Consider the following 23813-nt stretch of genomic DNA (forward strand, 5'->3'; position numbering starts at 1 on the left):
TGTAACCAAGGTATCTGCCTATGAATTAAAAAAAAAAAGAATGAAAATCCTTTTTATATGAAGACAGATTTGATGAGTGCAGGATGGGGGAGGAGGGTCCCACTGCTCTTTCTTCCCTCCCACACCTTCAGGAAGGAGAGGGTGAAAGCCTCAGGCAAGGTGAGTTCCTGTGACCCTGAGGAGGTGGGGGTCAGCACGAGCAGCCAGCTGCCCTGCTTGGCCCAGCCATCTGCCAGGTCTCCAGAAGATGTGCTGGAGGGTGGGTCTGGGGAAGGCTGGTGAGGCAATAGTGTGGTGAGAAGTGTGTGGTACACACTTCTAGAAGGCACCAAAAACCCCCCTTCAAAATCAGCTGTCTCTTAATCCTCATTTGATTCAGTGTTCTCTGTACCAGAGCCCCATGTGCCATGGAAAGATCTCAGGCTCCTGGGGGAGGCTGTTGACACCATACACCCTTCACATATTGTGGAGGGTTCCTGCACCAGCAGCCTCTTACCAGCAAGTGTAAAAGGAGAGGTAAAAAGTGGACTAATGAGAAGGGGGAATAAGGCACTGAGCAGCAGTGGGAGTGGAGACACAAGTGCTGTGCCACTTGGGATGGCTGGTGCCTCCAGGAGCTCCTGTGTAAGCAGTTCCTGCAGCCCCCTGTGAATCCCCAGCTGACCTTGCTGGAGCCCTGACCCCCGGGACAGGCTGCTTCAGGGAATGCTTCAGTGAGGGTGCTGGGCTGTGCTCTGCCCTCAGAGAAGAATTTGAGGCATCAGGATTGCTTAGCCTTATATCCCATTGCTCTGCTGAGGTCCTGCTGCACTGACCTAGTGCTTCATAAGCCTTTCTTACACTTTAGGTTTTTAGCTGAAACACCCTCTGTGTCCCAGCTGATAGCTACTGGGGCATGGCACTATGAAATATTACTACAGTATACTTTGAATTCACATAGATTTTGTAGAAAAAGCATTTGAGACTTCCCTTTTTTAGAATGAGAAGCACTGCTGTTCTGAGTATAATGGTGTGGCATCTTGTTTGGAATTTCCCTTGCTTTCTATATATACACATGCAGCAAAGCCACAGGAAATGGAAGTTAAAAAAAAGAGCATAGAGCATAGGTATCTGCTTCTTGAACAAATTTTATTCTTGTAGTTGGTTTTACTATTAGTGAGCACTTATCTTGAGGCATCATTTAAAGTTTATTTTAAAAGATGTGACATCCTAAATCATTGAAGCCTGAAGCAGACACGGACTGAGAAGTTGCACACTATTTGAGAAACCTTTTAGACTCTGTCCTGCCCATACTACAAGAAAGAGGATTATTGTTGATCTTTTCTCCCTTGGGGCTTTTGGGGTAGGGACCAACTTCTGAGGCTTCTTTTTTTATTTTCTAAGGTGCAGTGAGTCAGTGTTGCCTACAGCTGCTGTCGTGATTGTGTGCTAAGGGCCCACTTCTGCATGGCAACCAGCAGGGTTATTAGTAAACAGCCTTTACTCCAAAATCCCGAGCAAAGTGCATTGAAATTAGGTCCAGGAGAAATGAGAACAAACTTGCTAGCAGCTGGAGATTGTACAGTCTGAAAATCTCATTGCTGGTGAGGTGAGACAGATCCTCAGGAGCTGAGTTGCCCTGGGTCTAGACTCAGGTTGGTTTGGAGAGCAAAACTGAGGAATGGTCATTTGGTGGAGGAGAAATTTTAGGAGAAGGGACTAATCATGAAGGTAATTGGACAAATCCATCTTGGCAGCTTTTAATATGTTAAGACACATTCCTCCAGGTCCCAGAAGAGGCAGTTATCCTGCCTGCCCTCAGCCTCTGTGGAACTGCAGTGTCTCTGTCTGCCTTCTGTCTGGTACTGGCATGCCACTGCAATATAGGCAGGGCTCTCCTGAATGAGAGATCTATAAAAGCCTAAACAGGCATTAACTTTGCCTGAAAACAGGGCTCACTTCTCTTGGGTGCCTTTGTTACCAATACAGCAAATGAGGAACTGAGCCCCATCCATACAGTCATTTTTCTGTATGATTTCAAGAGTCTCTTGTGTGAGGATGTCTTTCTGCAGTTTTACAGATAGATGATGTGTTTCAGTGAACAAGTGTAGTACAAATGGATAATGAAAGTTCACAAAGTTTATGCTACTGAAGCTCCTTTCACTGCATGCAGTTACTTTCTTACTCATTATGCCTTTATTGCTTTCTTTTAGGAAAGGAATTGGGTTCTTGTTGCTATTCAACCAAGCAAGACACTCTGGACAACCATCCAACAAGAAGAGAGCACCAGTGTAATCTGGCTGAGGCCAGAAGGAACTTTTCTTAACTTAAAGGATTCAAAAATGCTGGAAACTCACAGCCACTTTCACTTGAGTGTTGGGATAGTGGAGCTGACAGGTTTTATGCATTCTGGTCTGCAAGCTGAGAAATGGGACTGGTGAAGGTAGGGGTGGTGGCAGTTGCTGGGGATGCCTTGGTGTGTATGCTCTGCCTGGTGAGGAGGGGGCAGGTAAAGATTTTGTAGTGTTTTATCAAGAGACCTACCAGTGAATTTGGTGTAAAAGTCAAAGCCCTGTCTAACAGACAACTTTTCTTAGGAGCAATAGTTTATGGCCCATCATCTGAAACAAACATTTACAAATAAGACAGTGGCAGTTCTTCATAGTGTAACATTTCTTGGTTAAGCCAGAACAAGAAACAGTCATGTTTTTTATCAGCTGGGGGAAAAAAGCCCAAAAACCTCAGTGCAGGTAAAGTCAAACAGCTCTGAAGAGAGGCATTTTTGTACAGAAAACCAGCAGATCTGTCCTAGATTTATGCCACAGGTAGTCAAATGCCAGTCCTCATTTATTGCTCTTGTTGTTTTGTGTGGTAGCTGTAATCTGTGCTTGATCTGTAACTTCACCTGGTTTTGTTTGTTGGTCCAGTGTTGTCCTTGCTGGAGGTATGTCCAAGTTTCCCAGCTCTGAAGTGCTCTCCTTTCCCAGGATTAGTGTGAAACTAAGCTCTGCTCTGGCTAGGGACTAATTCACAGAATTTAAATCCACAAGAGTAGGCACTATTCATTTTTTGTGTACTGCACATTCTCCTATCTAATTCCTGCATCTCTTTCTTATTAGAAATTATTATTTCTTACTGTAGGTCAGTCTATCCAACCATATCCATAGGGATTAACAGAAATGGAAACCTGTAGCAGACTTCAGCCTCTGATACATATTAAAGCAGTCATCATCTCAATGCAATTAAAAAAAGGGTACTGCCAAGACCTAACTTACTTTACTGTTCTGTTTGTTTTCTTAACTGTCTTCTAGTGTGAATCAGTACCAAATTCAAGTCCCTGTTTTGCTGTATCAATCACTGGCATTATCATACTGATAAACACTGAAGCTGTAAACCAGGCTTGTCTAATGAGAACAGTCAAAAAAGTAAGATTAGCTTATGCCACAGGAAGTTTAATCATGTTTCTCAGCTTATATTCTTTGGGCTGCATCTGATCTCTAAGACCTTAAAAGGCAATGTAAAAAATGGTCATTGAAAAAAACCCCAAAACTTTCTGCATGGTTGTGCATGTTGTGTTGGGAAGAACAAGCTGGTAGTGAATGACAGGATTGCAGTCAGTTGTAGATTAGATTAAAAGTAACCATTGCTGCATACAAGGGCCCAGGCACTGCTTTTGGTGATATCCCACCTAAGATAAGAGTGGCATAAACCATCATCTTCCTTTGGGGCTGCAACAGGATCCCAAAAAGGAAATATTCAGAAAAAAAAATCCACATTCCTTTTGAAGTGTGGCACGAAGCAAAGCAGAAGACAAAAGTGTTGTTACACAAAGTAAGTCTCCTTTAATTATGAAGTGCCATGGCTGCACTTGGCCTTTACTTTCTGTCCCATCCTTAACTCTTGCTCTGACACAGTGAGAAAACAATTTCAGCTTCACCTGGAGCTAAGGCTGCAAAAACCTGTGGCACTCTTATATTTGTACACTTTAATTAATTGCTGATACTCCTCCTCAAAGCAGTCCCCTGCTATTTGATGAAGCTCTCAAGTGCAAATAGGATAAGAGGAAATTTAAGTTAGCATTGACATAGTCACATGTGTGTGGCGGGGTAGGGGGTTAAATGTGTTCCTGTGCCTCTGAAATGTCAATCTTTCACTCAGAGATGAGGAGTGATTTTTTTTTCAACACATTTGAAAATAGTCTGAGAAGCTGGTTATCACTGAAGTAATGAAATAACTCATATCTGAAACTATGACATTTAATTAGCCCTTAGTATAGTTCACTATTTCACATTTAAATACTTACACCAAAAGAGATTATTTGGACCCCTTTTGTAGTAAAGCAAATGCACAATCACTTTTATTATAAAAATAGTCCTTAGGTCAAATAGAAATACAAACAATAATTACACAAATATCCATTTACAAATCTGTAACATAGATATTTATGGTACAGACAATATAAATATCCCTGTACCTTGTTTCTGTGCAAAAAAGGCAGGCTAGTTTTAGTCAATAACCAGCCCTTTTATGTTTTCTTCACTTCTTCTGATTTCAGTTAAACAGAAGGATTTTCAGAGGAGATGTCTGAAGGTTCAGCCTCAAGAGTCAAGAAAATACTTTCGCTTTTAATCCAGATAAAGCACAATAAGATTTTTCCTATCTTCTGCCAAAATATTTCTTCCTGTTCTCCAGCCCACATTTTTTGGAAGAGGAGGGAAATTTCAAGTTCAGTAATTTTTTTGACCAGCCATCAGACTGTGGTAGAGAATTAGACCCAAATAAAGTCAAGCTGCACTCTGAAGCTAAACTACCACCATAGGTTTCCGTTTAGTTTGTAGTAGAATCTCCATTCCACTTGCTTTCCTTGTAGCTGTCAAAAATAGTTCTTCAGAAAAACACTTTGCTTTCTCTTGAAGCTTTTCACACAGTCCAAGAGAAGGCAAAATCAAGTAAGAGGTAGATATTGTTCATCCTCCTAATTCCCCAGAGCTCTCCATCTGAATGACTCTGTTTTAGGACTGTAGGAGATACATGCACAGAGCAAGTTTTATGTCTATCAAAGTAGTGATTGACTTACACCCCTCACACCCTGTGGTCACTGACAACATTCAGCAACGTGCTTGAGGAATTCATCACCGAGTTCATCACTGAAAAACCTCATGCAATGAGGGCATCTGAGTTCACCCTGTGCCCTGCCTTCAGATCCCAAGTTTCCATTGTCCCCAGGAGGAGAAGCTTGTTCAGACTGTGAGTTTGTTCTTCTCGTGCCTGTCTGGCCTGGGCTGTTGCCTCGTAGGTGTTCGACATTCGTCTGAACGTACAAATGATTTTGGTTACCAGCGTGAACTCTGAAATGACTGCTTGTGTCTCTTGAGTCCTAGGAAGAGAAAGAAGAGCTCTTGAAAAAGATGCAATAAAAATACATTTTTTAACAGGTGATATTTTTTCACCTTGATCTGAAACACCACTCGATATTTACCTGAGGGCTTGTAAATAAATCATTAATCAGTTTGTGCAGTGTTGTGAATATTGTTGTAAAGAAGGTTTGTAGAAAACACAGAATACGGCCAGTGTGCTAATTTAAAGATGCCAAGAGTCATGGCTGTCCTGTGCCTTCTAAGAATTCACCCTTCCAATGTTGATCCAAAAGCAGAAGAAAAAGGGACTGGAAAGAGGTATTACATCTGAACTGGGAAGCATCTCCACCAGAACTGACTATGAAACAATCAAAGTTTTTGATAGCTGCTGAAACTGTTTTAGAAATACTAAGATACTTTACAAATATATTTGTAAAGTATTTTTTTGTCCCAAATCCTGTTGGAATGCTTAAATTGAAGAAGGAGCATGCTGCTTTCTTACCTGTCTTCTTGCTAGCTGGTGTTGCAGACATGCAACTTCTGCCTGAAGTTCTTGTATTTTACTCTGTGCTCGTTCTCTGTCTGATCTCTCAGATGTGAAATCGTCTTTATAAACCAGGACCTGAAATAGAATTGTTACATTAATATTTTATACATTAGAGCATTGGCAGGTTAGATTGAAAATCTGAGACTGATTCCTTTGTTACTTATTCCCAGAATGTCAGTATTTTCTATCATATGTGGATTTCAAAGGTGCTTGTATTTTGTTTACAGATCTTTCATATTCCATGTTAAGGCCAGCAGAACTGCATGGGGTTCTTTAAGTAGTGAGTTTCCTTTAAATCTGTATTGTTAATATCTGTATAGCCAAATGTGCATAGACAGGCAAACGTTCAAAAAAGAAATCCGTTCTTCCCCCTTGGACTTTAGTGGTCTGGGAAGAAACTAAGAATTCCCATGTGTAGGAAAAAGAACTGTAATGACCTGCTGTTCCAGCATTTGTATGCGCTCGTGATCTCCTTCACTAGCCTTCTTCATGTCTTCCAGTTCTCTCTTGGTTTTTATGCACTCATTCATTTTCTCTTCCAGTAGTTTGTTTAACCGGAATATCTCCTTGTGCATCAGGTCAGAATTCCTTTGTGCTGGAGTTCCTCCATGGTGCTGCTCCAGCTGGGACTTCATCTCCTTCAGCTGCAGGTGGAGTCTCTTCACGTACTCATCCCTGCTCGCGTCGTACTTCTGCCATTTTGCATTTAAATCTTCCACCTGAAAGATCATCCAGGACAGGCATGAAGAACAGGGAGACAGAAACTTCCAAGCTTTCATAGGCTGTCTATAATTGCAGGACCAAAATCCTCTAGGGGATAATGTACCTGCTGACTCAACCCCTGAGGGTAAGTCACTGTACAGGAGAGCAGGAGATGATTGTGCAGATTCTTCACAGGCAGCATTCCTACCTCCCAATCCAAAGGGACAATATTAAATCATGTGGAAAGGGAGGGATCTAGTGGGCCTAGTGCTGTCCTTCTGGGGTGGAATACTGATCCACGGAAGGAACGTGAAAATTTTCTTCTGCACTGTATTTTTAACAATAAAAATCCAGTGTGTTAGGAATTGTGTAATAAATTGCTGTTAGCTAAGGGAACAAAAACTATGCTGTACTGAAAGGACTAAGAAAAACTGTCTTGCTTGAAACTGCCATGTAATTAGATTGACCAAACCTTACCTATTCCAAATTTATACTTAACAAATATTAATCTGTAACAAAATGAAAGTACTCACGTGAGCTACTTTTTGTTTTAACATCCTGTTTTCCTCTTGTAAGTTGCAGATGAGAGATTGAAGTGAAGTTTCATTGTCTAAAAGCTGTAATTTTCAGAAAAAGTTAGGTGTTACTTTAACATAAAAATCTCAGATGCTGTTTTGGCTGGGCTGTTAACTGGAAGTAATCTTTTTTTTTAATGTGATGTGCAATGACATACATCTAGGTTTTTATGACCTTGGTACTGCTATGAAATAGACCTCACGACAACAGCGTTTAAGAGTTTACACAAAACTACTTGTCTGGAGTGGGAGAACACATGACAAAGGCACAGATATGCCTTCATCTTGCTTTGTTATTACTGTCAATTTTGGCCAGTACTAGGAAGAAATTACTGAGGGGAAAAAACCCTGCTTGCTAAATAATTGACTAAAATGATACCTCTTTTTTACAGTTGTGACATCTGCTTAAAAAAACCCCGGTGTACGTGAGTAATATAGAACACTTTTGTGCAAAATTCCCTAGAATCAGCTAGTAAAGGCATCTGAAATTTCTCCTCTTCAACAGGGAAGTCCCCACTGTACAAGGTTAGCTTCTTATTGCATATATCAAAGTCAACCAAGCTTCCTGTCTATCAATTACACATTAAATATGATAATGCCAAATGCTTCAAGTCCCTTAAAAAGTCCTTTTTTCTTCTTAACTACTCAACCCCTGTTTCTTACAAGTAATTTTAATGTAAGTTTTCTTTGGAAACACTTCTGGGATGTTTGACAAAGCAGACATGAGTATGTATAGAGTTCATCACAACAGCACAGATGAGTGGTCATGTGGAAAACAGCATTACCACAGTGTAGCAGTAAGAGCATCAGTCAGAATTATTCATTTTTGTGAGAACTGTCTGTAGCACCCAATCACTGCTCTAATCTGTTACTAGAGGCAGCACTGCTAATGTTATTTCCTTATGGTATTTTAATGAATTACCTCATTTTAATGAGTGTTTAATGAATGACTCTCAGCCACTGGGACTTCTGGAACAACAGAACAATGATCTACCTTTACCCCATGCTGAGAACTTTAACTGAAGCCTCGACAGCCATTAGCAAAGTACACCAAAATCCAGGTGCTCTATTGTGCCCTGCAGTAGCACTTCTGACACTGTCCTATTCATGAAGCCTTTTTTTTAAAACATCCCTCCTGAAGAGAAGCATTGCCCTGCACTCAGAGGCCAGGGGGAATCCCAGAGCAAAAAAAAAAAAAAAAAAGGTAAGACACCTTGACTCATATTCCACTAACCAGCTTTCTGTAGGCCTGTCTTATGTGTGCAAAGCCAAATCCTGATCCGAGAACACCACGCTACAGAGTTCTTCATATAAATACTGCTTTGAAATATTTCTATTTTGTTTTGTGATTTTGATATTTAAAGAAGCAATCAGGAGAGATAGGCTTCTAAATCACAGCACCATCTAGTGCTGCACAGAAGCAGGGGCAGTATAAGGTAGGTACTGTGTCCTGTGTATTGAGGGAAGAACTGTGATCATGGAATTGCTGAGGCTGGACAAAACCTCTCAAGTTCTTCTTCTCCAAAAAAAGCCTCTGATGATGAGATGGCCAAAGTTGAAGTGGTAGACAACTGCTTCCATCCTAAATCTCAGATACGCAGAATTATTTACCATTGCCATGGCAGCCTTAACACCCTACATGGAGTTAAAGGGCTGTTCTCCCCATTCCCCAGTTACAGCTATCATACTGTAATTAATATCCCAGAAGCTAATAAGACTTTAAAGACACACACAGTAGCTGTAAGAATACCTGATTAGATCTTTCTGTAGGTATCTGGTCATCTGAATTCCCCTTCTCTTTTCTTTGCTTCTCTTCTAGACATTTTGCCAGATGTTGGCACATTTCTGCTGTGGATGCTAATTTGCGTTGAAGCTGGTGAGTTTCATCAGTGAGTGAACGGCACAAAACATCACTGGTGGCCTGAGCCTTCTCCCTCTCTGCCAAAGTCTTCTGCAGTCGTAAGATTTCTCTCTCCTTTTCATATGGAGGCTGATTTATCATCTGCTGTATCTCTCCATTTTTCTCCTCTAGCTGCTGATTCAACTTCTGCACTTCCTAAACAGAGGGGGGAGGGGAAGTTATTTAAAAGCAAAATAAAGTCAAAAGCCAAAATATATCTTAGACTGACTTCAATATTGCAGTAATTCCTTATTGCTCCTTCACTCATTGCACAGTACTTAAAAAGTAGACCAAATCCATTTCATCTCTGTATGATCACAAGACCTTGGAACTGTTGGATCAATCAATCAAGAGCTGCTCAGTTTCTAATCAGTAGAATGGAGGAACAAGCAGCAAAAATTCAGGAAGATTTTATGACTATACAGCAGCAACAAAAACAAGAAACAAAGTAATCTAAGATTAATAACTATGGAGACTGAAAAATACCTACAGGTCCTGTACACTAAACTACCAGATAATAGAGATTTTCCTCAAAAGAAAAAAAGGAACTGTTAAGTCATCAAATCCAATGAAGTGTATTCACTGCCTGGAACTGTCACAAGGACAAAACAGAGCAACTTTCCCACCTAGGAAAGGATGGGAATGGTAAGGTAAGGACAAACAGGCAGAAAATAAAATCCATGTGGCAGCAGTGGCTCTAGTTTGGCCACAGCTGACTCCCAGGTACACAAGGGGGTCTGACACAGCCCCAGGAAACAACTGTGTACCTTGTTTCTGCATCCCCTTGTCCTGTTGGGAGCTCTGTGGGATTATCCACACTGCATTAACACCTCTGCAGGTGTTTTGGGAAGGAAGAGGTTTGCTTGGTGACTGGTGCAAACCACCTGTAGTTCCATGCACCTGAAAGGCACTGCTTCTGGCTTTGTAACCAAACAAGCTGGTACTGTCACACTCTCAAGAAACAGCAGATGCTGGCACCAGAAACCTCTGCAGCACTGCTCCTCCAGAACTGAGGATCTCTGGATGCCAGTGCAGACCATGAGATTGCTCCAATCCCAGCTTCATCATTCCAGTTCTGAGGAGTGCTAATAGAGCTGTAAATCCCTGGGAGCACTCTCAGCCAGCACACTGGCCTCTGGCTTCACAAAAAATGTCTTTTTTATTTGGTTATTATTTAGTGCCAATTATTTCAGCATTCTGATTGGGGCATAGCAATTTTTTTTCTTTCTAGAAATAAACATTAACATTTGACATAGATAAACAGCACTTCTTATCACTGACATTTCCATTCTTTAGCTTCATGCTGAATGCTAAGCTTCCCCTTTAAAGATATTCAGCATCAGCCTTTCAAATACGTTCAGATACCATAGGTTTGTCATCAGCAAAGTGTCATTGAGATCATCTCTTATAACAAATTTCCAAACATGAACTTTTTAATATGTATTTTAGGTGAGTGTCATCTATGGAAAATGTTTTGTATAAGCATTAGGTCAAGAGATTACTTATGACAAAAACACTTGTTTCAGTTTTAACTACTGCTGCTTAGTTTGGAAATTACTTCGTGCAGCTTCATCTAGAAATAAATGCTTTAAAAATCTTTGAGAAATTCAGACTGAACCTGGGAAAGTCTTAATGACAGTAACCAAAACAGCACTTGTGCTGGAAGGGGAGGGATGCAGTTTTCAGGTTTTTTTCTTTCAAGAAAGATACTGATTTCCCTAATCTATCTCTCCAGCCTTCTCAGTTACTTCTTCAAATATGAACGTGCTACCTCACTGTCAATACAAAAATCCATTTTGAATACGACTTCAAACAAAACACTGTAATAGAAAAATTCGTGGCATCAGCTGATTATCTTTGAGAACAAAATTGTTGTAACAAATTCTCAGGGAGTTTTTAAACTGTTTTTCTTTCTCCTTATGAAAACAGTTGTTTGAAGATCTATAGCGCCCTGCTAAGTTTTTGGTTTAGGATTTTATCGTTTGCCTTTTTGAAGTGAACGCAGGGGGCGCCACCTTTGGTCACAAACGGGCGAGTTGCTCCGGGCACCCGGGGATGGAGCGGGCATCGCTCGAAGGGGCTCCAGCCCTCGCTCAGCCGCCGCGCCGTCAGCGGCGGTTCCTGCGCGCCCCCAGCGCCAGGAGCGCTGCGGGGGCAGAGCAGCGCACCCTCGGCCCCGCCGCGCTCCCGAGGGAGGGAAAGGCAAGGAAAGGCGCGCTGCTGCTGCGCCGCTCCCTGCGCGCCCGCGGCTGTACCTGGCTCAGCGCCTCCGCTCTCCCCGCCGAGAGCCGCTCGCTGTCGCGGGCCTGCTCCAGCTGCTCCAGCAGGCTCTCCACCAGCGAGCGGGCCGGCTCCGCGCCCGCCGCCGCATCCCCGCCCGCCGCCGGGGGCTGCCGCTGCCGAGCCAGGCTGCCCCGCAGCTCCCGGATCGTCGCCTCCTTGGCCGCCAGCTGCAGCTGGAGGTGCTTCAGCTGCTGCGCGGACTCGTGGTACAAGGTGCAGAGCGCGTTGTACCGAGGCACTTTATTCTTCAAGCTCCTGTTCTCCCGGTGCAGCTTCTCCAGCGTCTCCTCCACCTGCCTGAAGCGGGTCACCAAGGGGTCTGTGCTGCCGGCCTCGCTTACCGAGCACATGGCCGGGGCAGCTCCCTTCTGTTCCTTCTCCAGGGCGAGTAGGAGCCCGGACAGGTGCATAAAACCCCGGAGCGCAGCAGAACCGAGGCAGCGGCTTCGCTCTTCCGCCTTCCCCGCCGGGGGAGGAGGCGGCCGCTCCCTTTAAGGGCTCGCAGGACCCGCCTGTGCCGCTGCTTTTTTCTGCGGCTGGGGGCGGGCCGGGCCGCGCTCCGCCCTCGGGGGAGAGCCCCGGCCGCGCCGAGAGCTCTTTCCCCTGGCCCAGTGCGGGACGCGGCCCCGGGGGCAGCGCCGGCCGGGGAACCCCGGCAGGGGCGAGCGGGAGAACCGGCACCGGGGGCGGGGGGAGAAACCTGGGGGCGAGGGAGCGGGGCGAGCGGGAGGTGCCGAGGGCACGGGGGAAGTCCCGGCGGGGCGAGGGGAATGCGGGCAGGCTGCGGGAGGGGCGCTGGGGGGAGCGGGGCTCCCGGCGCACCGAGGGTCCCTCGGGGGCTGGCGGGCGGCGCTGGCTCCGCGTTGCGAAAGCCCCGGAGCGCCGCGTCCTCCCGGCGCCGCTGCGGGAATTCCCGGCTCGGAGCGGGACTTTCCCCGCTGGCGGCGACCCCCGGGCTCTCGGCTCTCCCCGCTCCGCCTGCCCGAGCCGCCCCGGCCCCGGGGCAGCAGCAGCAGAAGAAAGGCCCAGGAATCCTCTCTCTGCTGGTGTTGTGTCTGCATCGGTGGCGCGGGGATGGCTCCGCACCCAGGCAGAGCAGCGCGTCCCCCCGCACAAGCCGCGTACCTGGGCAGGTGTAGAAGAGCAACTTCCTTAGCAAAGACCTCGAACAGACCGAAATCTTCGGCCGTCTAAATCTATATCACCAGCCAGCGTTTATGCTCTCGGGGTAAAATAATGAGAGCAAAACCAGCTGCTTGACACTGAATAAACTGCTGCCCACTGGCTGCCCCTATGGTGGAGAACTTTTTTATTGGCAGCATAGAGACAGAACTTGTTAATCAAGAATATCACTGTCATGGAGTAACACTGGTGTACATACTCATATGTAAGCTGGACTGAGAGAAAGCTTATTTTGGATTGGTTTAGTTATGTCCATGTTACCATTCTGATGGAACCAAGTGGGAGGAAAGAGCCTTAAACCAGTACAAAAATGAGTCTCAGGTTGCATTTGGTTATTATTTGCAATAGTATTTAATGTGTGTACATCTATGCATGTGCATGATAACGTGTATAACACAGAGCTCCATGTGTGCACCCAGCCTTAGTGCACAGGGCTCAGCACGGCCACGGGAGATGTGTCTGGCATAAGTGCCTAAAATACAGCAAGTGAAAATCACCACATGCTGCTGGTGGAGGCAGCAAAAAGAGAAGACTTTAGACAATGTGATAGAGAGCAGCCTCCTGTGTTAGCAGGTCTCAGGATAAAAAGACAGCAATTAATAATTTGTGTGGAATAATTTACAGGAATGGGAACATGATGAAAGGAAAAGATGGTGAACTTCAAAGTTGAGACTGTCAGTCACCCTGGTGATGGCTAAAGACCTCCTGAGGTTCCACTTAAATTGAATTATCCTATCATTCAATCAAGTTTTTTGAGGTGGAAAGTCATTACTTTGTCATCTTAATTATTCTAGTAAGAATTAGGAGTAATAAATTCAAGACAGTCTGTTAGCTTAGCTGTTTCTAAAAATATAACTGAATTTTATAGAAGTTTATTTCACAGAAGACCCTGTGTGACAGAAAAGGGTAAAGCACTTGTTTTGCTACATGTTCCTGGCATATTTGCTATTTCATCTGATACTGTAAATATCAAATGATTTAGGACAATGAAAAATGTGCGGAAGTTGAGGAATATAATTTTTTATATTTTACTCGTACAAAGTTGTATTCTACATCCTTAAGACACTGATTTTGCTGTGAAGAAAGCAAAGTTCCTGCTTTAAAATACCTGTGCTTTGTAATTTTCATATACATTAGAAAGAAAAGTGAAAAAAACACATAGACTTCATGTTACATTTTCATTATTGTGTTGCAGTCAGAGCTAACTGAAGAATTTGGAGCAAGATTGCTTTTGCTGACTGTCAAAATATTTTGTAGAAACCTATGATGAAGCCCTGGTACTGGAGAAATGTTTGGTTTCCTGCCAATTAATTATGAAACTCCAAGGAAACTCAGCCATCCCATGTTTGCAGATGGGGCAAGCATCAGGGAATTTAGTTAGCTGCAAAATCGAATCCTTTATGGTACAGTTACATTTGTAATATGGTGTTAGTATATTAAAATAGAGCATGGCTGAAAATTTGGTATTACTGGTGCCTTGGATGAAGGCAGCATTCCCCCAGGAAAACACCACTGACTCTAGGGAAATTTGACCTGCGTAAGTGCTGAGTAAGAAACTGATCCCTGGTGTACTTGGGAATGCCCTGAGATGACTGTTTCCTTTTGTCACTTCTGAAATACAGAGGAATTCCTGGGAATTCAGTCAAAGGAGCTGCTGCCAAAGAATGAGTCACATCTTGCTGTCTTTCTAGCACCTGGCTTTTCCTGGATTGCCTCTCCTGCACTCTTACCCAGTTTGTTGATAAAGCAGCTGCTTTGTGCTGTGGCACACTTGATCCTTTTGGGGTTGCACAATCCTGAGGGCTTATTAAGTACTGTGTGTACAACAGGTATGCTCTGCACGACTTAATATAAAGAAAAGAAACTTTATTTTCCATACTGTACTGGTTTCAACATGAAATATAAGGTGAAGTTCACTTTAACTCTTTCTCAGTAGGGTGTAACAGGATAGATGTGATTACACCCACGTGGGAAAAATTTAACCTCAGATTTTGTTAAAGAACTCTTAACAAAGCTGTTTTGAATAAGTAATTCTGTGCACATCACAGCTTACCATCATGTGTGAGATACATCATAGAGTGCATGAAGAAAAGGGATTAGATACTGCCTAGAAGCAAAAAGAAAGTGAAGCTGCTCCTAGGAAAGCAGAAAGAAAGAAAGGTGAACAGTATGATTAGATTAATGAAGGGTTCATAAATGTACGTAATAAAATTTCATTTTTAAGCCTGAATTATTTGTTGAGGGGGTAAGAACAATTTCTCTAAATGTAGTAGTTCTATTTATGTAACATTAGTGAAAATCTTATAAGTCTTTGTATTTAAAAGAGTAATTCTCTGTGGACAAGACTGTACAACATAATGGGGGGTTCTGTCATTTTCTAAAGAGTGACCTCTATTCAATTTGTAAGAAATTGTATTTTTTACTTGTGAACTCCAGATGTCATTCAGCCAATCAAGCTGTGGCTTACCCCATGGTCTTAAGTCACCACTAATTGTCCTGGAGGGTAAGTTGTGACATAATGATACTTAAAAAGTGTTGGAATTGCCTTGAGGTGATTTACCTAAACAGAACTAATTAGAAGTTAGTAGGTGATCCTCTGGCTGCAGTAGGCTGAAAAAAATAGCAGAGTTCCCATTTCCTTTGCTGTAGATCATGCAGTGCAAAAGGGGGGGGAAATAACCTGTAAAATAATCAGACATTATCCCTGCTACATAAGATGCTGCCAGAAATCTCTGTGTGTGTCCAAAAATCTGATTTTCATGCTGAACAATTGAAGTGTTGGTGCTTTTGTGACTCATAGATCAACAGTAATTATGAGCTGCAGGCATGTTTACACTTCTTCCACGGGCAGGACTAAACATCCTTTCTATACATCACTGTATTGGATGCTCTGATGAGATAATGTTCAACATGTTTTACTGCTGGAATGACAAACTCCCTGAGAGGTTGGCCCGAGGGCTGCCAGGATTCCCAAAACTGGATGAACTCATGTCTATGACGTTCATATGTGGCCATCTGTCTGCACCGAGGCTCTGACTTGGAACACAGCATTCCTTTTTCAGTCTTGTTTTCTATTTACACACATGAAAATATTTAGTTTAGCTAGGGGAAATAGAATGGGGTCTGTTTATTTCTCATGTAAGATTTTTCCCTGCTTTGTTGATGGTGGTGGTTTTGTGTTGGTTTTTTTTTGGGGGGGGGGCTTTTTTTGTTTGGTTTTTGTTTGTTCATCTTGTTGGGCTGTTGTTGTTTTGGTTTTGCACGGTTTGCTCTTTGGAGCATGTAAAAACCAAAAGTGTTTTGATGCAGGGGGCAGAGTCCAGGGCCCATGTTCTTGGTCACAGCAGGGCTGAAATAACCAGGATGAGCCATGACACTGGTCAGATCCATGGCAGATCCACATTTCCCTGAGAGGTATTTCTTCCACAGTTGTACAGACAGAGGTGGCTCAGGCTCATCCTGGTGGCTGTAAGCAGATAAGCTGGATACACTCTTGTATGGTCTCACAAGGCCCTTGACCTGTTGGTGTCCATGCCAAGGCAAGAGCTTTCTGTTGTGCTTTGTTATTCCTCAGTGCTTTGGGTCTTTGCTGCAGTTCACCCTCCTGTGCTCACTGTCTGTGTGTTCAGCTGTTTCAGGCCCTGCTTTAGCTTCCCCTGCATAGTCTCACTTTTGCAGTTTCTCTTTTGTCTGCCCATGGCACAATTGCACCAGGGGCCTCAGTCTGACCTTGCAGACTGGAATTTATTGCAGTGCTGCTGCTGCCCCTGGATCTGAGAAGTTCAAGCAGTTTTCTTGGTTCTTTGGAAAACCTTATCATGATGTCACTGATTTTGGAGCTGTGATTCTACTCACAAGAATGTAAAAAGCTCTCTGGTGCATCTAAGTGTGCAACAAGTGGAGGCTGTTTCCTAATTCACAGGCTTAGGTCGCTCCTACTCAGAAGCAAGTTACTTCTTTGACTTTGTTCTGGATAAACCTTGGGGTTTGCCCATGTCTATTTATTCCTGTTGAGCAGTGCAGGATACGTTGGCTTTTAGTTGTCATAGGAAACTTTTTCGTAAATCTGATTATTTGAAATACTGCAGACAATTTTTTTTTGTGTGCTGCAGGAAACACTTTCCTAACTCTTAATATATGATCCATGTTACACACTTTTTGTGGATTCTATATATATTAAATGGATTTTCTGCTTTGATTCATATAGAGTGATGTGAGTTTTCTGGTTTCTGTTATTCACCTTTCTTCAAGGGCCAGCCAATTTTAAAGCTAAACTGAGGGGAAAAAATAAAATTATTAATTCTGAATAAGTACTTGGCATTCAATTACAAGACTGGAAACAAAAGGCTTGCAGGTAAAAACTTAGTTATTTGCAGATTTGTTTGATATGTTAATGTTGTGTAATGAAAGTTCCTAAAGTGGTGTCCATGATGTTTCTGATAAAAACCACTCATTCTAACTAGAACAAAACCAGTTTCAACATTTTTCATCTTTAGCTTTTTCTTTTTAGCAAACAGACTTCTTGAGTTTGGTTAGATAAATTTCTGATTTAAATGTTTTATTTTAAATGTTTGTTTTAAAGGATGATGAAGAAAGGTGATTTCCTAAGACTGCTGGGAACCTCAAAAGAAATCATAGTTACGTAAGAATTCAATTCTACTGGAATTCTAAATCAGGAAAAAGAAACATTGGATGCTTCTTAGAACATCCTTAGTACTGGGTGGTTAAATAGTTTCAGAACTATAATACAGAAGAAGTGTTGGGAAGAATTAAGTAACTAGAACTAGAAAGTGGAAGTGTCCTTACCACACCATTCATTCTTCTTCCACAGAAATAGCAACATTTCCTAAAATTCTGATTAGTGTCCAGCTCAGAGGCAAGAAACAGCACAGTTATGTTCCTCTGGAGCTCTCTCTGTAAAGCAGAAAATCCATCAATCATCCTGTCAGAAAAGGGAAAAGCAGTTTTCAGCAGAGTTTTAAATTCAAGCCGTCAGTGGAGTGTTTTTCAGACTGAAGTGAAGAATTAATGCCATGTAGACCCCAGCTACTGAAATCTTCAGCTCTTGTTCAAGCCTGGTTTTGTTGTAAGCCAGAGTGAGCATATTCCCAGTCACTGGTCATGCTTGAAGCAGACAAGCATTTTGACACTTTCTGCTCTCAAACAGAATTAATGGAATATGGAAAAATATTCTTTTTGAGGAGCCTGCATGCCAGTACCTTCTCAGCCTTAGCACAATAAATGAATTTAATGTGGACACACAAGTAGGTATGGATTGTAGAAGATAAAATCTGGAAACCATAAGAAAAAATAATGTATTTCTTCCAAGTGATAATTCCTGAAAAAAACCAGCCACTGTAGCTGCTTTCATGGCTGAATGTGTCTGAGCTACCCAGTGGCACAGGAACTTACACTCCTGGTACAGTGAAATATGCCAGTGTCTACAAGAATAAATCTTTCCAGCTCTAAATTAAATGGGTTTTTCCAATTAATTATATTAAATTTATGCAACATGTTATGATTACTATTGGCTTAATGTACATTTTATGGTGGGTGGCTGTTTGGCAAAGTCTTTACTCTCTTCTTGCCCTAAGCTATGGAGGAAATACTACAGGGGATTCTAGATGTATGGCTTTCATTTAAACTTCTGGTGAGAGCTACTAATGTATTTGACTGAACAAATAGAGAGGCCACCATCTAATGGGGTGAGTTTAAGAATTGATTGACACTGATTTCTGCTGTCTCTTCATTTGAGTTTGCTGCTTGGCTTGAGTAAGCTTTGTGAGAGCTTAATTTGCTTTGCCATGTGAATCTTCCAGCACTGACAATAGTGACATTGATGTAGATGGCTTAAAGGCAAAAAGGCTGCAGAATGTGAAGTATTTGGTGTATGGAATGAAGATCACATCCGTCTGTGCTTATCCTTACTTAATTTTTAGAGAAAACCTCAACATTTTGACTTTAAACTGGTTCAACAGAATGACCCATTATGACCATTTAATTGACACACTTATCTCTTTAGGATTGAAATGCTTGGAAGTCAGCTGTGAGAAAGTTAATTCTGTTAGACCTTGCATAAACAAAATAAGAAATGTTCTCTACACTGGAATACTCTACATAGTGGCTCATTTGGGGGTTAGTAAATCAGATTTAGTGTAATTGTGATGTTCCAGTTTCAGGGTGCACAGACACATAGACACCTTTAAAAGGACTGGTTTCAGAAACCAGTGGGTTTGAACTTCAAGGATTTCCACCAAAGTCACAATTTTCATGTAACCAGCTTTGGAAATACTCCCTTTTCTCTGAGAGCAGATTATAATATTGTCATAACTTTGTATTTACTGAAATTACACCTTTAATAAAATGTAGAGGTGCTGTTACAAGATTTGGAGGATGAGTGTTTTTGTTGGATCCTTTGCTGTATCTGGAAAAAGAACAAAGACCTCTTGAGATCATCTCTACTTCCTCAGATTAGTTGTCTATCTCTCCTTACAAACTTTGCTTCTCTTATATCTGTATATGACATTTGCACCAGCACTACTGGGCCTTGGAGATAAAACAACTCCTTGTAGTACTTTTTTTTTAAAATCAGATTTCTGACATGATGGTGTGGCCATTAGCTGACCCAACAGCTTTAAAAATAATGACACACAATCAGCCCCATCTCTTATTTCCTGTGAGCTCTGCAGGAAGTGTCTCAGAATGAAAGAAAAGCTATGAATTTGCCAGATAATGAGTCCGAATCTTGGTTCATGGTTCTTTCCTGTAGGCAAAATTATGGGTTTCTTGTAAACTTAAAGGAAGTGGAGTAAAGGAGTTCACTTGTGTGATAGTGAGAGTAGCCAAATGATTGATTAGCTGTTGAGAAGAAAGCTGTGCTTAGGGCATTATTTCTTTCCAGAGGTAGTAGAGGAGTGTGATGGGTGAGCTGGCAGGTGAGAACCCCCCAGCAGGGTGGGGGAGAGAATCAGAGAGGCAAATGCAAGCAAAACGTGTGTGCTGATGTGAGGAGAGTTTAGTAACAGAGAGAAGAAAAAGAAACCAAACAAGTGATGCAAAAGCCTCACTCACCACCTCCCACCCTTAGCCAATGGCCAGACAGCCTCTGAGGAATGGCTCCTTCTGACACAGCAGCACCACCCCCAGTTTCACTGCCTGGCATGATGCTCAATATCATGGAAAATCTCTTGGGTCACTGGGGGCTGTCCTGGCCTTGGCCTCTCCCTCCTGCCCACCCCAGCCTTCTCCTGGGGGCAGAGAGAGAAGCAGGGAAGGCCTGGAGGCTGTGCAAGCAGTGTTCAGCAGTAGCTAAAGCACTGCTCTGTTACCAGCACTGCTTTGGTCTCAGAGCTAAAACAGCTTTGGTCAGGCTGCTGTTACTAAAATTACCTCCATCCCAGGTACAGCAAATGTTACCCCAAACAGAGGTGGAGAAGACACAGATATTTTATAGCATTTACGTGGCACTTGTAATTTTCATTTAATAGAATGAAATCAGGCAAGAAATTTTTTTCTCTGTTTTTTAATGAGGAGACATGAAGTGATGCCTTAAATTTTAGCTTTCATATTTTCCAGATTCTGTACTGTATCAGTGTGTGACTCCGAACTTCATATAAAGTGTTAGCAAGTTCTCACAGTTTAGTCAGACAGAACAATCCTTCTCCAGCCCAAGAACCAAGGACACCATTGAAGGTACAGACCCCAAAAGTATAAACAACAGTGAATTGAGGAGAGCAATCTGGGGGGGCAGGACTTCATAATCTGCAATTGGAAAAGTAAACCTAATATGTAAAAGGATCAAAATCTATAAAAGTGTGAAAACTTGTGCTTCAGAGTCCATATTGGGTGTAGCCTTAGCCCATCTTTATGAATAACATCTCCAACCTCAGCAATATTCTCAGACATACATCTCCTGCAAAGCAATATAAGCCAAATGGAACAAGTCTCTGCCAGAGCAGCACCTTGAGGATTTCCCAGCATATCTGCATAAGAGCTCCAGGATGGCTTTGCCACAAGGGAGCTGTGATCCCTGTCCTGTCAGGTTTTCTGTGTCTCTGACAGAGCACATGACAGTCAAAGTGCTGTTATCCCCAGGGTGATCACTGTATTTATTCCTGCAGCAGCCCACACAGGGGCTGCTGCCCAAGAGGGCTCTAATTCCCTCAGGCAGAGGCAAATGGAATTGAGAATCTGACCTTCCTGTGCCTTGTGAGAGAACCATGGTGATGGAAGGGCTTTCCTGGCTGCTCTGTGTGTGGGAAGCATTTGAGTCTTGTGCCCTGTTGGAGAGAGGAGATGCTCTTGCATGGAGGAGAGGAGTGCTGGCCCTGCTTGTCGAGCTGCTCTTTCAGTCTGGAGCTGGTCAGTGCTGCAAGGAATTTCATGAGCTGCTCCTCACTAACCCAGAGGTGCTGGAAGCCTTGTCAGAGGAGTCAGCCTGGTGCTGATTTGGTCCATACCTGTCATGCTGTGGCTTTGGTCTTACCAAGGAACTTGGAGTGTTTGGGATCCACGAGGGCAGATAATGGAGAGGGGCCCTCCTCTCTGCTCCTACCCTTGTGTACACAGGCTTTTCCATGGAGAGAAATGGATGATGGCCTCAATTCTGCTCAGCCTCTGACAGTGTCACTCTTGCAGTGACTCTGCCCCTATGGCTTGCCCACAGACTGGATAGGTTCAGCTAAAAACAACATGAGATGTGATGGAATGGGGAAGTGATACCTTTTTTCAAAGTGTGGCATGTTCAATGTGATGGTGAGTGGCAAAAGTGAATTATTACTGTTACTTCTGCAGAGTGATGCTGAGTAATTTGAATGTCTGCCATTTATGGTTCTTGATTTCAAATTTGTGTGAGACGTGTCCTTCATTTTCCTGGCATGTGCCTCACTGCTTTTAAAGCAGTGTGTGATGTTATTTGATTTTGGCAGAGGATTGGAAGCTCTGTGTGTGTAGCAACTGGTATGGAGGCAAACAGGGAAATACCTGCACCATGTCTATTTGGTGCAAGATGTGCCAGGGAAAGCTTAGGCTGGATACTAGGAAATAATTCTTCACTAGAAGGTTCATCACAGGCTGCCCAGGGCAGTGGTGAAATCAGCATCTCTGGGGGTGTTTAAAAGATGTGTGGCTGTGGCACTTGGGGATGGGATTTAGTGATGGACTTGGCAATGCTGGGTTAACAGTTGGACTCAATGATCTTAAAGGTCTTTTCCAATAAAGAATTCCATGGTTTTATGAAATATGTACTCTTGGCTGGTGGTGATCCAGAGTGTGATGTAGTTGGTTAACATGCAGAAATCATCCTGCTGCTTACATGAAGCAAGCTGATCAAAAACACTGTGAAAAACATCTCTATGCACACTTGAGTTAAATATTCATCTCTGGGCCATGTTAATGTTTATTTGAGTATCTCTTCTTGTTTGATGTTGATTTACACACAACAGTCAGATCACTTAATGGCACAACACTTCCTAGACACCTCTTGGGAAAATGAGGCATTTTAGAGCTGTAGAATGAAGCATTGATTTCTTTCAGTTTGCATAATTCTGAACTTTGTTTCTGGTTGTATGTATTTAACAGGGCACAGCAAGTACTCAAGTCTGTGTGCCAAAGAAGCAAAAGCAGAAGTTGTAGCACTGCAGTTTGCACCATCAGGTTTCAGTGCTCAGGACGGTCACGTTTCTTGTTCTGGAGGTCCCCAGTGCATTCCTCCATGTGTCAGCCAGGAAAGTGGTTGTCATGGCTGTATTTGGGACTTTCTGAAGTTTTCTAGTCACCAAAATAAATCTGACTGAATCTGGACTTAACCATGTTAAATTTCTGAGAACAATTTGTTATGGGTAAGGGCAGAGTCTGAAACTGAGACTTGGTCACGAGCTCGTGAAAATCTATAGGATGCAGTTTGTGTGTCCTTCCCCTCCCTGTGTGTGACACTGCAAACCAAGAGCAGTGGTTCCCCTGGCTGCTGGGCATGACTCTGCACTTATGTGATTGCTTTCCTGGGTGAGATGGTTGCGCTTGTAAAAATAGCTCTGCTTACTCAGATGCACCTGATGCCTGCAGAAAAATACCACTGGATGGTAAAGCTGGAACACCTTGTGCTTCTTTCCCAGAACCAGCAGCAAACAGAAAGCAAGATTTAAAAGAAAGGGGAGATAATATACAGCTCATTTTCAGCATTCTGGAGGTTTTTTTCAGCATTTTTTCAGCATTTTCTTTTTTCCTGTTCCTTTTCATGGGTTCAGTTATATTTTAGGGCATGGAGAAACCATTCATCTCTTATTCCTTTGCCACAGTGATGCCAGTCCTGTGTTTCTGTAACTTGGGATCTTTGTGAAAACAAGTTCTTAATTTGTATTCCCCTTTATCTGCCCATCTGAGACATCTTTTATAGGCACTAACATGCCCACTGGGGTCTTTGCAAGGAACAGAAGATCCTGCTGCTCCAGTGTGTTATTTCCATGTAAAGACAGATTTTCCCTGAAGGCTAATTACAGGGCTTTTAAAAGACAAAAAAACTTTTCAGATAAGAATTCTGGAGTAAGAACTTTTCTTACTTTTTCTGGTATTATAAAATGTTATATAGAAATAGAAATTACATTGCATATCATAGGAGCTGTTTATATGTTGTTAGTTCACATTTGTGTGCATGTGTAGACACACACAGAGCCAATGCTGTACAGTCTTGGCAAATAGAGCACATATCTGGAGAAACCTAGATTGTAAAATGACAAATTATATCCATTTGAGTCCCTCACCCTCTTTAGAGCAGTAATGAGGTTTTTTGGTTACTCTGGATCCTTGATGATCCTTGATTATTGATCTGGGGCAGTGGGGTTTATTTTGTGTGTGTTTCAGTGTATTGATAATTATCTAATCTTTTTTGAAACAGTCATCTTACCAGAAGATTATGGATTGCACCCATTTACTTCAGAAATCCTGTGAGTCACAGCAGCAGAGAGAAACTGAAACTGAAATCACTCCTCTAGCTCATATATTTTTTATCAGTTTTAATTCTAGCAGTACCCAGACAGTTGGCTCCCAGGTCAGAGCTCCGGGTGTTCTTGGCATGTTACTCAGGCACCATAGCTCAAAGTTCTAACACCACATGGCCAAGATAAAAAGGTAACACTATGATCAGTTCCATTTTCTGGTTATGTTTCTTCATTGAAAAAACACAAACAAAAACTCCCCCTGAGAAAAACAAACCAAGAAGCACAAGAAGGTTACTACAGGGGTCAGCAGGAAAATGACTAGAGAAAAATCTTCAAAGTAAATTAGTCACAAGT

The 23813-nt window shown here is 42.6% G+C and overlaps 1 protein-coding gene across 1 annotated transcript; it reads right to left on the bottom strand.

Annotated features, from left to right (window-relative positions):
• Positions 1 to 4208: 4208 nt before the first annotated feature.
• On the bottom strand, positions 4209 to 11800 carry TNIP2 (TNFAIP3 interacting protein 2). Its single transcript, XM_084204759.1, has 6 exons — positions 11316 to 11800; positions 8911 to 9216; positions 7119 to 7202; positions 6321 to 6602; positions 5839 to 5958; positions 4209 to 5356 (listed from the first exon to the last, which is right to left on the bottom strand). The coding sequence occupies exons 1-6, from the start codon at positions 11751 to 11753 to the stop codon at positions 5075 to 5077; spliced, it is 1512 nt and encodes a 503-aa protein (XP_084060885.1). The 5' UTR covers positions 11754 to 11800; the 3' UTR covers positions 4209 to 5074.
• Between the last annotated feature and the right edge of the window lie 12013 nt (positions 11801 to 23813).

The sequence above is a fragment of the Fringilla coelebs genome (genome assembly GCF_963513975.1).
Source record: "Fringilla coelebs genome assembly, chromosome: 4".
Classification (NCBI taxonomy): domain Eukaryota; kingdom Metazoa; phylum Chordata; class Aves; order Passeriformes; family Fringillidae; genus Fringilla; species Fringilla coelebs.